General features: G+C 36.7%; 1 protein-coding gene across 5 annotated transcripts in view; it reads left to right on the top strand.

The window, feature by feature from the left end:
• The window catches only part of LOC138122985 (phospholipid scramblase 1-like), a 40,470-nt gene extending 27,811 nt beyond the window's left edge, over positions 1-12,659 (top strand). For all 5 annotated transcript variants that reach the window (XM_069037443.1, XM_069037442.1, XM_069037441.1 and 2 more), the window contains 4 exons: positions 11,650-11,757; positions 11,811-12,028; positions 12,078-12,404; positions 12,467-12,659. In XM_069037443.1, coding sequence (XP_068893544.1) covers positions 11,650-11,757; positions 11,811-12,028; positions 12,078-12,404; positions 12,467-12,502 — 689 coding nt within the window. In that variant the 3' untranslated portion in view covers positions 12,503-12,659. The remainder of the gene's footprint in view (positions 1-11,649; positions 11,758-11,810; positions 12,029-12,077; positions 12,405-12,466) is intronic.
• Positions 12,660-13,807: the final 1,148 nt, after the last annotated feature.

Here is a 13,807-nt window from a genome sequence, read left to right as displayed (position 1 = left end):
CCTGTGTATTGACTGAATGTCAATATTTTTTTTCTGATGATATCATTTCGGACGTGAAATTTATCTTTATCTGAAATAAAAATGTACCCTGTAAACAAATATGTATCATTGCGATGTGTACCTATCTTATTTTTCATGCCGCCGGCCGTTATCGACGGTTTTGCATGATTCAAAATCCGCCGGGAACGTAAAATTCCCGGCCTAGTACTTACAAAAGTGACCTTGACAAAAATTCGCGAGAGAATGGGCAGGTAGCATTGAATGTAGCCGACGGACTCCGTTTCGGCTCAGGTACGCGAGGGTCGCGGGTTCGATTTCGCTTGTGAAACAAATTTTTTACTTTTTAAAAATGATTTAAATTTGTCGGCATGAAAAATTTTGTGGATTACACGTCCAGAAAATGTTTTGCGAGTGCTCGTGTTGCTCGCCTCGGCTAAATCGCCTCGGCTACGCAATTTCACTCACACTCGCAAAATATCATTTTCTGGACTTGTGATCCAAATAACTATTGGCATGGTTTGCACGTTCACCAGATTTAAACCGTTTAGACTTTTTCCTACGAAAAATGTTGTTTTACATAGCAGCAGAAACGAGAACACTTACTGAACAGAATAAATGGAGCTGCGGCAAGCGTTACACCTGAGACGTTACAAAAGTAAAAAACGGAATATTCGTTGAAGGTGTAAACGTTTACCTAAATATTCATGGACGCAACTTTGCACATTTGTCGTAGTTTGGTGTGTCTTTTTATAATTTCCATTTTGACTTCAATAAAGTTACCTTTTGTCATTATTAATATTACATTCATTCATATGCGATTGAATTAGGTTTAATGAGAAAATTGGAAGAAAACTTCTATATGCAGGAATAAAAATAGCACGATCTGCTATATTATAACGAAGGTATGTCAGTTGGGCCAAAAAGTTGTTTTCAGCAAAGGGTGCCCTTAGATATTTGCTTCGAGAATAGGAATCGTTAAGTTATTCTCTTTTTAATATAAAACATTACAAAGAAAGAAAAAAAAAGAAAGACTTTTTGGCTGTAAATTTTAGGTTAGCTGTCAACGGTATCGCGACAAAAGCGCGCCGCAAAAAGAGCGCGCGACAAAAGAGCGTGCGACATAAGAGCGCGGCGACATAAGAGCGCGGCGACATAAGAGCGCGGCGACATAAGAGCGCGACGACATAAGAGCGCGACGACATAAGAGCGCGGCCACAAAAGAGCGTGACCACAAAAGAAGGTAAATACAGGTTGCCTTTGCCTTTCTTAAGGCAATAATTAATTTCCATATTGAAGGTTTTGAAGAAGTCAAACCTTGTGCAAATGAAAATTTTCCTTACCCTTTAGTTATACTAAGACTTGGCGCGACCTTGACGCGACCTTGAAACACAACAAGAGAGAAAAAAAAGGCATTTGCACAAGGTTTGAATGGTGAGACACGATCTAGGAGGACGCCCTGAGGCTGTCTAGCCAGAAAAAACGCGAAAATTCCAGAAGTAGTTAAAGTGAACAATTACCAAATAATCCTGTACATTTTGTATTGGCACAAATGTCAATGCTGGCAGGTGACATGAGTGCAAATTCAGGATTTGCAGCATAAGATGCTTGGAGTCCTGCAGATTGGACATGCCGATAAATTGCCTGCGAAAAATGGAAAAAGCAACCTTGCAACCTCGAATTTGGAAATTCCTCCGTAAATACATTGACTGCTGCTTTTTCAAAATCCTGTCTTGTCACAGTGTTTATTTGTCTCACGCTATTTTGTCGCGGCGCTCTTTTGTCGCGGCGCTCTTTTGTCGCGGCGCTCTTTTGTCGCGGCGCTCTTTTGTCGTGGCGCTCTTTTGTCGCTGCGCTCTTTTGTCGCTGCCCTCATATTGCGGCTCTCTTTTGTCGCGCGCTCATTTGTCGCGCGCTCAAATGTCGTAGATTCGCTGTCAACATGCTCCAATTAATCTACGCTTTAAAAAAACAATTGACGGTTTCCAACGCCTTCCCAGCCCAGGATTTTATTTGAACGCGCGGTATTAGGTGCGTTTTATTGCCGCCTATCATCCATCCAGTAGCTCAATTCAATCGTTTTTTTGCTAAAACGCGCTAGAAATGGAGGGGGAATTGTCATATGCACGTCATATGGTGTCCATCCTGTCAAGTCTGATCTGGTTTTGTTTTTGTGTTCCTTTACTTGCCTTTTATACATTGTTTTTAAAGATTAAAAACACTGTTTTAATATTAATATCAGCGATATTTTGTGTTGATCCATGGTTATCATAACCTCAAATAAATATAACGTCAAGATCTGTCAAATGTCTACCCTGTTACCAACAAATCGTTTTTTCTACAATCGATGTAGAAAGTAGGTCTTTGCGCTTGCATTTGACAACGCAAAGTTGACGTTTTCCGAGGACTGTCACTTTCTCCCTCACGCGCGAAAAAATGCACAAAACGCTCGCTTTTCGAATTTTTTGTTAAAATCAGATGTCCAGTGATTATTGTAACTAGTGACAACGAATAAACAGAAAGAATTGTTGTGTCAGTTTGTGTCGGTGTTCTTTGTGTTTTTACAAAAAACATTGCTCAAAAGCCTGCAGAAGGAAGGGAAACTGTTGAGGAAGCGTTTTCGTGTACACCTCCCGAAATTGTAAGTGCAGCAAAAAAACCAGAATGCACACTTCCAGAGCATGGATTACTTTTCAAAAACCGTAATTATTGTACTTTTAATGTCAATATTGTGAATAATTAGTTTCTACCTCGGTCGTATTTTAAACCCGTTCGTGCAATAAAGGATAACTTTTTACACTTAAGGCTGTATGACACGATGCTAAATTTTGTAGAAATTTTGTTAGAAAATGAGAGAGGGCCAATGAACGATCAGGATCTGACAAAGACAGACTATGATCCTGATCGTTCATTGGTCCTGGTCGAGGGTCTCTCTCATTTTCTAACAAATTTTCTACAAAATTTAGCATCGTGTCAAACAAGCTTTAAATAACTATTTCCGAACGCCAAAGACGCAGGTAAACGCGGAGGGCAGGGGGAGGATTAAATTGACCGTGCAGTTGGGCCAGAGAGATAATGCTCTTAAATTTGACCACATCTGATAGTCTAAGATCCCACTGCATGATTTCTACGTTCATCTGTTTTTTAATCAAAACAAAATTTTTATAGATAATTATGAATAGAGAAATATGTTTCTGCAGGGTTGCCTATCAAAATATGACCGCAAGTATTTTTTAATTAAAATTAAATAAAATAATTTTTCCCCAAACAGTTTCGTTCACTTGTTTTTTACATAAATTATAAGTCATTTCAAAGAGAGATGTGTAAAGAAATTGAAAAGTTTGGGTTGCCATGTCTTACTTGGCCGCAACCCCTTGGCAACCGGGTGTAAACATGTACCTCTCTGTTTAATTTATACCTTCATAAGGTATCCTCATAAATTGTATATCAAATTAAAGCCATTTTTTTTCTCTACACGATGGAATACGGTTGCTTATGGAAAAGTGGCCGCAAATAGGGGTAACTGTTAAAGATAGATAAGAGCGAAAGAGAGTTAGCGCACCACACCGTGCATTTTTTTAATGTTGTATCTTTGATTTTAAATATTTATTCCTATAGCAATACAGCAACACTTCTAATAAAGTATTTTGTTTGGTGCTCTCGAGAACATAGACATACGAAGAGAAGATTACAAATAACGCTAAACTGAACGATAAATAAATCCCTCTACCTGCGCCTGGCCCAACTGACCAACACAGATTATAACCGCCCTGTTCGAAAGTCTAGTTTGAGTGATTTTTACTTGATATTTTATGACTACTCAACAACGTACTGCTAAATTCTTCCACGAATTTCGGGGCACCCTGTATATATTGTATATTATTTTATTATAAACTAATTAAGTACTCGCCCATTAAGAAACGAAACGACGTCTGCCAAATTGTGTTGGAGGTGGATATACTTACTTATAATATGGCTTTGAAGAGTGGGCACTGTATGATTGGATTGGATGGGTGTACCATTTATGATGCGTTAGATGCTACAGATGTAATGGGTATAACCATTCGATAAAAAATTGTAAGAATCAAGTTAGTTGTCCAAGATGTGCTGGTAAACATGAGATTAAAGAGTGTAAAGCCACTGATGACATGTTAAAATGTGTTAACTGCTTAACTCACAACACCATGAATAGGGAGGAAACCGACTCTGGGGAAGTTGCTCATGCAGCTTGGGATCACGATCGTTGCCCATGTTACAAGAGGAATGTTCAGAAATTAAAGGATGACATTTTTGGTGATCTAATAAAATAGCAATTAAAAGTTTCTTACTCAAATTGGGTAGGTAATACTTCCCTGCGGACTAAAAATTTACACATCTATTATCAGAATGTAAGAGGTTTGAATTCTAAATTGCAAGAGTTGTCCCTATCTAGTAACTCCTCCCTCTATGATTTTATTGTATTGACTGAGACCTGGCTGTCTCAGTCTGTAATGGATGGTGAAGTATTTGACATAAATTCCTACAATGTATTCAGATGTGACAGAGACTTTGGCACATCCAAAATTAAAAGGGGTGGTGGGGTGTTGATAGCAATCAAAAGTAACATAAAGGCTGTGAAATTGGACACTAGCAACATCGGTAATTTGTCAGAAGTCAATTGTGTAGATTTGGTAGCTGTTGAGGCTATTCTTGGTAACAAGTCCTTAGTTATTTGCGCATTGTACATTCCCCCGGGGTCTAAGGTTGACTGCTACACAACACTTCTTTCCTAATTTCCTAATTTCGAACAATCTATTCTACGATTCAGACGTGATTTTCTTGGGAGATTTCAATATGCCTGATTACATTCTGTGGTCTCAGAGCAAATCGTCATCTTCAGTTTACACACATTTTTCATGCTTTTGCAATTTTTTTACTTTGAATCAATTCAATAATGTAGCTAATAACATGGGAAAACTGTTGGATTTAGTTTTGAGTAATGGTTCATGTTGTGTCACCAAAGCTAATTATATCCTTCTTAGAGAGGATAAATACCATCCTGCATTACACATCGAAGTTTGTGCTGAATTTTGTGAAAATTTTCCCACTTCTACTTGTGACAGCTACAACTATAAAAAAGCTGATTTCCGTGGATTGTATCTGGCATTGTCTCATGTTGATTGGACGGTTCTTGACAGTATTCCTAATCCAGATGAAGGTGTTGACTTATTGTATAAAGCACTATTCTCGATTTTCGACGAGTTCGTTCCCAAGAAACGTCAATCACTTGGTTCATATCCGTTGTGGTTTAATAGGGAAATCATTGGTCTGATAAAAAGAAAGCATAAAGCATTAAAGAAGTACAAACATTCCAGGGCAATTGAAGACTACATTTGTTTTAAGAGCCTTAGGTCGGAAGTGAAAACTAAAATAAAAGCTGCATATAGGAACTTTATAGTAAACATGAATGATAAAATCAAGACAAATCCTAAATGTTTCTGGGGATATCTGAATTCAATGAGAAAAACAACTTCAATTCCGGCTGTTATGAATGATAGAGGATTAATAATCAAAGATCCTAAAGATATTGTGAACAAATTTGCAAATTACTTTTCTCAGTCGTTTAATAGAAACAGCATTTCTAGTATTACTACACACAACCCAACAGTCAATCAAAATGTTTTGTATGTTGACCGGGTAACAGAAAGGGAAATAGTATTAGCGATAAATAAGCTAAAGAACAATGAAACTTGCGGTCCTGATCAGATACCTTCCTTCCTGATTCGTGACTGTAGACATCTGTTGGCACCTCCGTTAAAAGTAATTTTCAACTCCATAATTAAGTGTTCTGCGTTTCCGGTTAAGTGGAAGGAATCACGAATTACTCCGGTTTATAAAAATGGTGACAGGTGTGAGATAACTAATTACAGACCTATTGCCATTATTAACAACTTTTCAAAAATATTTGAACTTGTACTTTTTAATGGCATCTACAATCATGTTGCACATATGACATCCTTCTTTCAGCACGGTTTTCAGGCCCGAAGATCTACGGTTACAAATTTACTTTCGGTAACGCATTTTCTCCAAGTAAACTTGGACGCTCGTAAACAGATTGATGTCATCTACATGGATTTCTCAAAAGCGTTCGATAGTTGGATAGTTTTGGTTTTTCGGACAATCTAATTCAACTTATTGCGTCTTATCTTAGTGACAGGGCCCTGTTCGTTCAGTACAGAGGTTTTAGTGCCGGGCTGTTTCAGCAACTTTCTGGAGTTCCTCAGGGATCTGTCCTTGGTCCTTTGTTCTTTGTTATATTTAGCCACGACATGACTGACCTCCTGGATGTGCCTTTTCAACTATACGCAGATGATCTAAAAATTTATAATGTCATACAAACCGACGAAGACTGTCTTAAACTACAGCGCAATATTGATCTGATTCAAAACTGGGCAAGAACTAACAACCTTCTTCTTAATATTAATAAGTGTAATGTAGTAAGTTACTCGAGGAGGGACACTATTATCAGGTTCAACTACTCGATTGAAAATTCGGCATTACAGCGTGTTAATGAGTTTAAAGATCTGGGAGTTGTGTTCGATTCCAAACTTACATTTCGGAGTCACGTTGAATATGTTCTGTCTAAAGCGTATAAATCTCTGGGCTTCGTCATACGAAATGGGAAATTATTTGATAATCCACAAACTCTCCTTTGTCTCTATAAAACGTATGTAAGATCTACACTTGAGTACGCCAGTATTGTTTGGTCACCCTGTTACAAAGTTCATATTTGGTCTCTTGAAAAAGTCCAGAGACGGTTTGCCAAATCTTTCATGTATTTTTCTTCTGGTGAGTATCCACAGAGAGGTGTGCCACACGAGACCCTTTTAGAGCAGGTGCAGATTCCATCCCTAGCTTCTAGGCGTAAATTAGCCAGCATTAAGTTTCTCTCAGACGTTTTTAATTGCTCAGTTGATTGCCCCTACTTGTTATCTCAGTTTTCCATCAGAGTTTCCTCTTTTAGTTGTCGTAAGCATGGTACCTTCTATCTAGATACTGCAAGAACCAATCTGCTACAATATTCTAGCCTATATGAGATGGTTAAGAATTACTCTGATGTGGAGGGAAAGTTAGACGTTTTTTGTACCAACAGGCAAGAGATCAGAGCACTAAGTTCGTATACAACCTAATCGAGTTTCCATAGTCTTCTCGCCATGAGAATCAGTAGTATTAATAGCTGATCTTTTTCAGTTGACTCGTAATTGGGTTTATATACCTGTGAGTCAGCTTTACAATAATAATAATAATAATAATAATAATAATAATAATAATAATAATAATAATAATAATAATAATAATAATAATAATAATAATAATAATAATAATAATAATAATAATAATAATAATAATAATAATAATAATTATATACAGGGTGTCTCAACTAAGATTTTCGAGCGTAATATCTCGATTATTTGAGAACGGATTTTTATGAAATTTAAAATACAGATATTTTAGGCGGTGAAGATTGAAATTAGTAATAATAAAATTACCTCAAGTTAAAAAATGTATTTTATCGCATGTTTCCTTTATTGAAAATTAAGCGCAATTATTATTAGATGTTAGATGTTAGATGTTAGATTGTTAATAAACATAAAAAATACAGCGTGATCAATAATGACTGAGTCTGTTGGCAATGAAACAATTGAAAAGTACTGTTGTTTTTGATCTCGTAATTGGCACTGACAGGATTTTTTAACTTGAGACGACATTAAAAACATTTTTGGTTATGTCGGTTATGTTTATGCTATTACAAAAATGGACCTTTCATGGTAAATTTCAAATTTGCCAAATTTCGTTGTTACCAACAGATTCAGTCATTCTTGATCACACCGTAGGTGTCCACACAAACAATTATGTAACTAAATCACTCGTCTGATCCAACAAAAAGATTAGATTTTGTCGCTAAAAATTTGACCTTTTGACCTTTTGAAACAATTGATGAAACGTTGCCAAGCAACATTTTGTACACCCCTTAATAACTGTCAAAAGCGGGCGCGCTTTATCTATACATATATATAAAACTGAATGTCTGTTTATAAATTTTGTATGCAAATCTACAGTTTTACTCCGATCTTGATGAAATTTTGTACACTTGATCTTCAAAACAATGGGAAATTTACTGTCTACTTTCATTTTACAAAAACCAACCCCTACTACCATTTTCAACCCTGTTAAGAAAAAAAGACAGTTTTTTCGAGTTGGAAATACCCTCACCTACGCCGCTTCACCCCTATTTCATCCTCCGAGTATATCGTCACCTTCGCCGCTTGACACTCACAAAAAGCAACCCCTATTATCATTTTTAAGCCTGTTAAGCACAAAAAAAAGTTTTTTCGAGTTGGAAATCGCGTTTGCATGATATGTTCAGGTGTCATAGTTACATTTGGTTGTTTATAAAAGTAGCAATTTCGCAAAATGTGTTTGAATGACTGTGTTTTACCGGAAGATGTCTTAAATGAAGCAGAACAAGCTTCAAATAGCTTAATACCGGAAAAATCAAAAGGCAGGTATTTGAAATCAAACGAGACAATCAAACAATAGGAGGATCTAAATAAGGTTACAACTGAAAATAAAAGTGTTATGTTGGCGTATTTTCATGAATTGGTAAGTGGTCATAGTGTTAGTTTCTTATCGTATTGATCTTTTTGTTTATATAGTCGAAGAAAAAAGTAGTCTACAGTAAAGTTTTAATTATTCTTCGTAAAAAGACAAATTTCATATTGAAATTACTGCGTTTATCACAATACATGAAAGTAGAAACATAATTATAAAACATTCTGAAATTTGCGGGCAAAGCCGCGGGTAAAAGCTAGTTGGAAATAAAATGAAATTGAAAAAATTTGTTGAAAATAATTTAAAAATAAACTACAATGGCAAAAATTTCAATATTGTTGAAAAAGAAAACAATTTTTGTCTATGGGGAATGTCGTAAGAACTTGAACGACACAGTTCGCCTTCTTGTGGAACCTATCCAAATGTAGGCTTTACAAAATTTAAAGTCCATTTTTTGATATAAATCCGAAATCGTATATCTATCGTTATTTGAACTCCGCGTTCCAATAAACACAGCTTGAAACATAGGTTAGATCTGGACATATCAATCGCCAAAGACATACGGATCCAAATTAATTTGATCGCTCGATAGAAAGAAACACATTGGGCCGTATCACGACACTCTTATTAAATTTAATCATGACTCCAATTACTTTGGTGACGAATTAATCTCTTTCTAGTAGGTTATAATTACATAAATATATATGGTTTTATGTTTACTTTAATCACGACTCTAGTTAACGGCAACGGCAACGAAATTCGAGTCGAGTCTCGAGTGATGCAAAACAGGCTGAATACCTGAAAAGTGACAGCGCACGAATATTGAACGTTTTTCGTGGTCGTTTAAACAAAGCCTTAAAAAACATTAATTAGTTGTAAATTTCGAGGTTATCTTTGATAGACCAAGTTAGGGATATGAACGGAAAAGTTTATATATTTAGTTATACAGGGTGACTTTGAAAGTTGTGCAGATATTTTAATCAGTGGTAGAACTCGACAATAGGCAACGATTTAGACAATAATTAATGCCTTATACAGTGTGGAATAAAATGATTTACATCTAGTTACCTTTGGAATTTTTGCACATGTAAATCTTCCTGTACCGCTCTACTTTTTTTTCGAAGTGCCGAACTATTAGTTCTGTCAATAAATGTCATCAATCGAATTGACAATTGTTACAATTTACTAAATTGAATTAACAAACGTTGGTGGCCACTTTCAACACTAGCTGTGCTTTTGTTAGCTCCTTTTTAATTTCAATCTCAATTTTGCATTCATATCATCCCTTCGCAATAAATCACATTTGTAATTTGGATATACATATATTTTGAGGTTAGGCTTTCTTTTTTTTGTAGAGCGGCATTTCGTGTTTTTACAAGGTTAATGCAAAAGTAACTAGATGTAAATCATTTTATTTCACACTGTATAAATGTTGATATTTTTCGAGAAAAAGGGACTAAAAGTTTTTCAAAAAAGTTTGGGAGCCACTGAATTTTATAAAAAAAATGGTTCAATAAAAAATCATAGTAGATTTTTTTTTGTTGTCAGTTAATTCAAAATTAAGTCACTTTGACAAGAACCTTAATTTTAACGTCAATTTAAATCACAAATGGTTTTCACCAACCTGGAGAAAACCGAGATGGTTTTGATCTATGGCGAAGCCGGTGGACATTCAGAGCTAGCACGGCAAATCTACGGTTTCCATAAAGTATACTTCCCAATACACGAACCTTCGTAAACGTTGTGCAGCATCTTCGCGATTTCAGCCGTTTCGAAATGAATAAGCCTGATCTTGACGAAATTGAAAAATCAGCCACGAACAGGCACTCAGCGTCTTGCAAATCATTTGGGAGTTTCTTAGTTTGGAGTTTGGCTGCGGCTTTAAAACGCCGCTCAGGAAATTCGTCAAAACAGAGGCATTCTGAATCGGGTTCGGCATTCTTGGGCACGTGCTACTCAAGCTTGCATTGCAAACGATGGCAAGCATTTTGAGCAACTTCTTTGATATTTCATTTTATACTTTTACTCACAATTACAGTCTTTTTACTTTGTTGTTTAAGCCTTTGTTTTACAAAATTTATCAAAGATTCATGATGAAACTCAAAAAAATTTAATGATAAAAGTCAAACATAATCTTGAATGTCAGAAAAACTAGACATTTTATAGTGGATTCCAAAAACATCCGTGCTGTTAAATGTCACGATTTGTGAAAATTTATTATTCGCAATGTACCCGGCTGAAAGTTGAAACACAACTTTTGTTGAAAATGTACCATGCTTTATTTTTTGTGAGGTTATGTATCGTGTGTTCCAATAAAAACTCACTCGCAGTAAGCCATGACAATAGAGATAGACAGACTGGGCATGTCGATTTTAGGATCATTGGAAGTAGTTCATTTGTTACTTACAAATTTGCATCAAAGTGAGAGTGAGTTGTGACAGATAACCTATAAATTTACTTTAGTAGTTCATTTCACATCTGGTACTAAGACATACTTCACTTTTATCATGGCTTGCTGCGAGTGAGTTTTTTGTGGAACACACGATATGATTTCAATGTTTCTGTCAAATTTGGGTCAGATCAAAATTTATTTTGATATGGACATGCAACATTAAATAGAAAGACCAGAAAATCTCATTAAAACAGTAAATTGCTTGCTTTTCTCTGGCTTTAAGTACTGTTCTTTTTTGTTTTTCCATTTTTTTCGAATTGTTGACAAATTATAATTGACACTGTCATAAAAATTTGGCGGGGTTTGTATTGCTGCAGGATCGTCAACCGAGTACATTGAAAAGTACTAGATCAATAATCAGTGTCACAACTTGACGGAACTTTGATAGTTTGGATGTTTTTGAAATTCACAATAGGTTGGTCGTACGTCAAAACTGCTCGCCAAATTTCAAATTTTTCAGCGGCTCCCAAACATACTGATTCCTTTGATTCTCTTGTAACCATTAAGCAAAAATTTTAGCTACATATCTGTGTCGTCAACTGGAGTATCGCCTTTGGTATCGTGCACAAGTAGTGGTAGAATAATGTGAACCAATTTTATTGTAACAGGTGGTTGGATGAACACGCCTCAAGCACCACTGAATTGTCCCCCAGGCCTGGAATACCTCGCGCAGATCGATCAGTTGCTGGTCCACCAAAAAATAGAACTACTAGAAGGTACTTTTCCAAATATAGGTACCTTGACAATTTTACTTCATGTGGCATTTTAGTCGTCACCGGATTCGAAACGAACAATCAATACAATATAAAGAATAGTTTAGGTCAACAAGTGTACTTCGCCAAGGAAGATACCGACTGCTTGACGAGAAACTGCTGTGGCCCGATCCGCCCCTTCGACATGAAGATATTCGACAACTTCAGGAACGAAGTGATCCACCTTTACCGCCCCTTGGCGTGCAACAACTGCTGCTTCCCCTGTTGTCTTCAAGTAGGAATTTCTCAAATGACTGTTCTCGATAGATTTCGGTGAGTTTTAGAGCATCGAAGTTTCGGCACCTCCCGGGAATCTAATCGGAGTCGTTCAACAAGAGTGGAGCCTTTGTATTCCAATTTTTTCCGTGAAAAACGCGAATTATGAGACTGTATTGAGAATAGAGGGACCGTTTTGTACCATCAGTTGTTGTGGAGATGTCGATTTTGAGGTAACAGCGATCGATGGAGAGACTCAAGTCGGAAAGATTACGAAGCAGTGGAGCGGATTGGTGAGAGAAATGTTCACCGATTCTGATCACTTCGGAGTTACTTTCCCGATTGATCTGGATGTGAAAATGAAAGCCGTTTTACTGGGTGCCTTGTTCTTAATTGTAAGTCCTCAAGTGTATAGAAAACAATTCGTTCAGCGAACCAAAACTAAATTTTCTTGCAGGATATGATGTTCTTCGAAAAGACTGGAAACAACTAAATTTTTTCTTGGAGCATATTTTATTAGAATTCAATCAAAAGAAATAACTAATTTTAGAAATAATAAAATTCCTATAAAGGTGTTAAGTATGTTGAAGTTCATGACATTTATAATATTTTGCGCGATATAATTAATTAAATAAAGTTATGTAAGTATAGTTTTTGTCTTTTTTTTTGTTCTTTTTCCTTGTTTTTATGACTATACCACAAGATACCGAATTCCTAGATAGATATTTATCACTTCCACGGCCACAACGAATATGGACTCTCTCTTGGATTTCGCTCCACTACACATTAGTTGGAGTTGAAGGACCTTCTAGCCTTCGGACCTGACCTGACCTTCGACTTAATGGAAGAAAACGCATTCTGAACATGCAGTCTGATAGAATCGTAAACCATTTAAAGGGAAGATACTTAAAGAAGGAGATAAAAGACTATGTAGTATAATATGTAGATGGTTCCAAGACGAATCAGAACATTATTGCTGAGGAGGAACTGAAGGAAGAGGATGATCCACATCAGGACCGACAACCAAGCAGTACTAAAAGATTTTGAAAACACAACAATACCAAGAATACCTCATACATTGGTAATATTGGCTGGACACAATAGAGTGAAATTAGAGAGGATTTCGAAAGGAAATGAAAGAGTAGATCACCCTGCAAAGAAGGGGTCTGACAGAGTTTTAGGAGGCCCGGAACGTGGGTTCCGGTCTTGCATGGTACCTCGAAAGTAGCTTCTAGGTACCATGCATGATCTCGAAGAAGATCGTCACAAGATCGTGCAAAGTGGCACCGTGACTTTTGGACGAAGGTTCCAGGACTGATGCAGTCGCGGAGGGTCACAAAAAAAAACGTTCAAAAAGAAAACGGAAGAAATGGTGCAGTAAAGCAAATCAAAAATCAGAGCGGCAACAGGATTGATGATAGGACAGTGCCATATTAGAAAGTACGTCAACGTGATTGGGGTGACTTGGTGTTTCGGTTCAATTGCCTCCTACGAAGTTTGACGGATGTTTCCGCACCCAGGAGTTTGAACCTATGACACGCCAATTGCGTGTCCGGTAGGGTTTTCTTTTTACGCGTAGGGGTTTCGCACAATGTGGACCGTGATTTCAAAATGAGGATAGATGCTTCAGATTAATGCAAATATGTATTGGTGTTTCTGGTTCTACCTTTGCTTATCAACTAACTTAAAACTAACTAAAATGTACAAAAGTGAATTCGCACCCCCTCTCCGTCATGGGTAGTACGCTGGTGGTCTTTTGCAAGATGTGCATGAGCCAGATGGCGGGACTTTCCCACTA

This window comes from Tenebrio molitor, chromosome 2 (assembly GCF_963966145.1).
Source record: "Tenebrio molitor chromosome 2, icTenMoli1.1, whole genome shotgun sequence".
NCBI classification, from domain to species: domain Eukaryota; kingdom Metazoa; phylum Arthropoda; class Insecta; order Coleoptera; family Tenebrionidae; genus Tenebrio; species Tenebrio molitor.
Note: the sequence above shows the minus strand (reverse complement) of the source record. Positions and strands in the feature narration are given on the sequence as shown.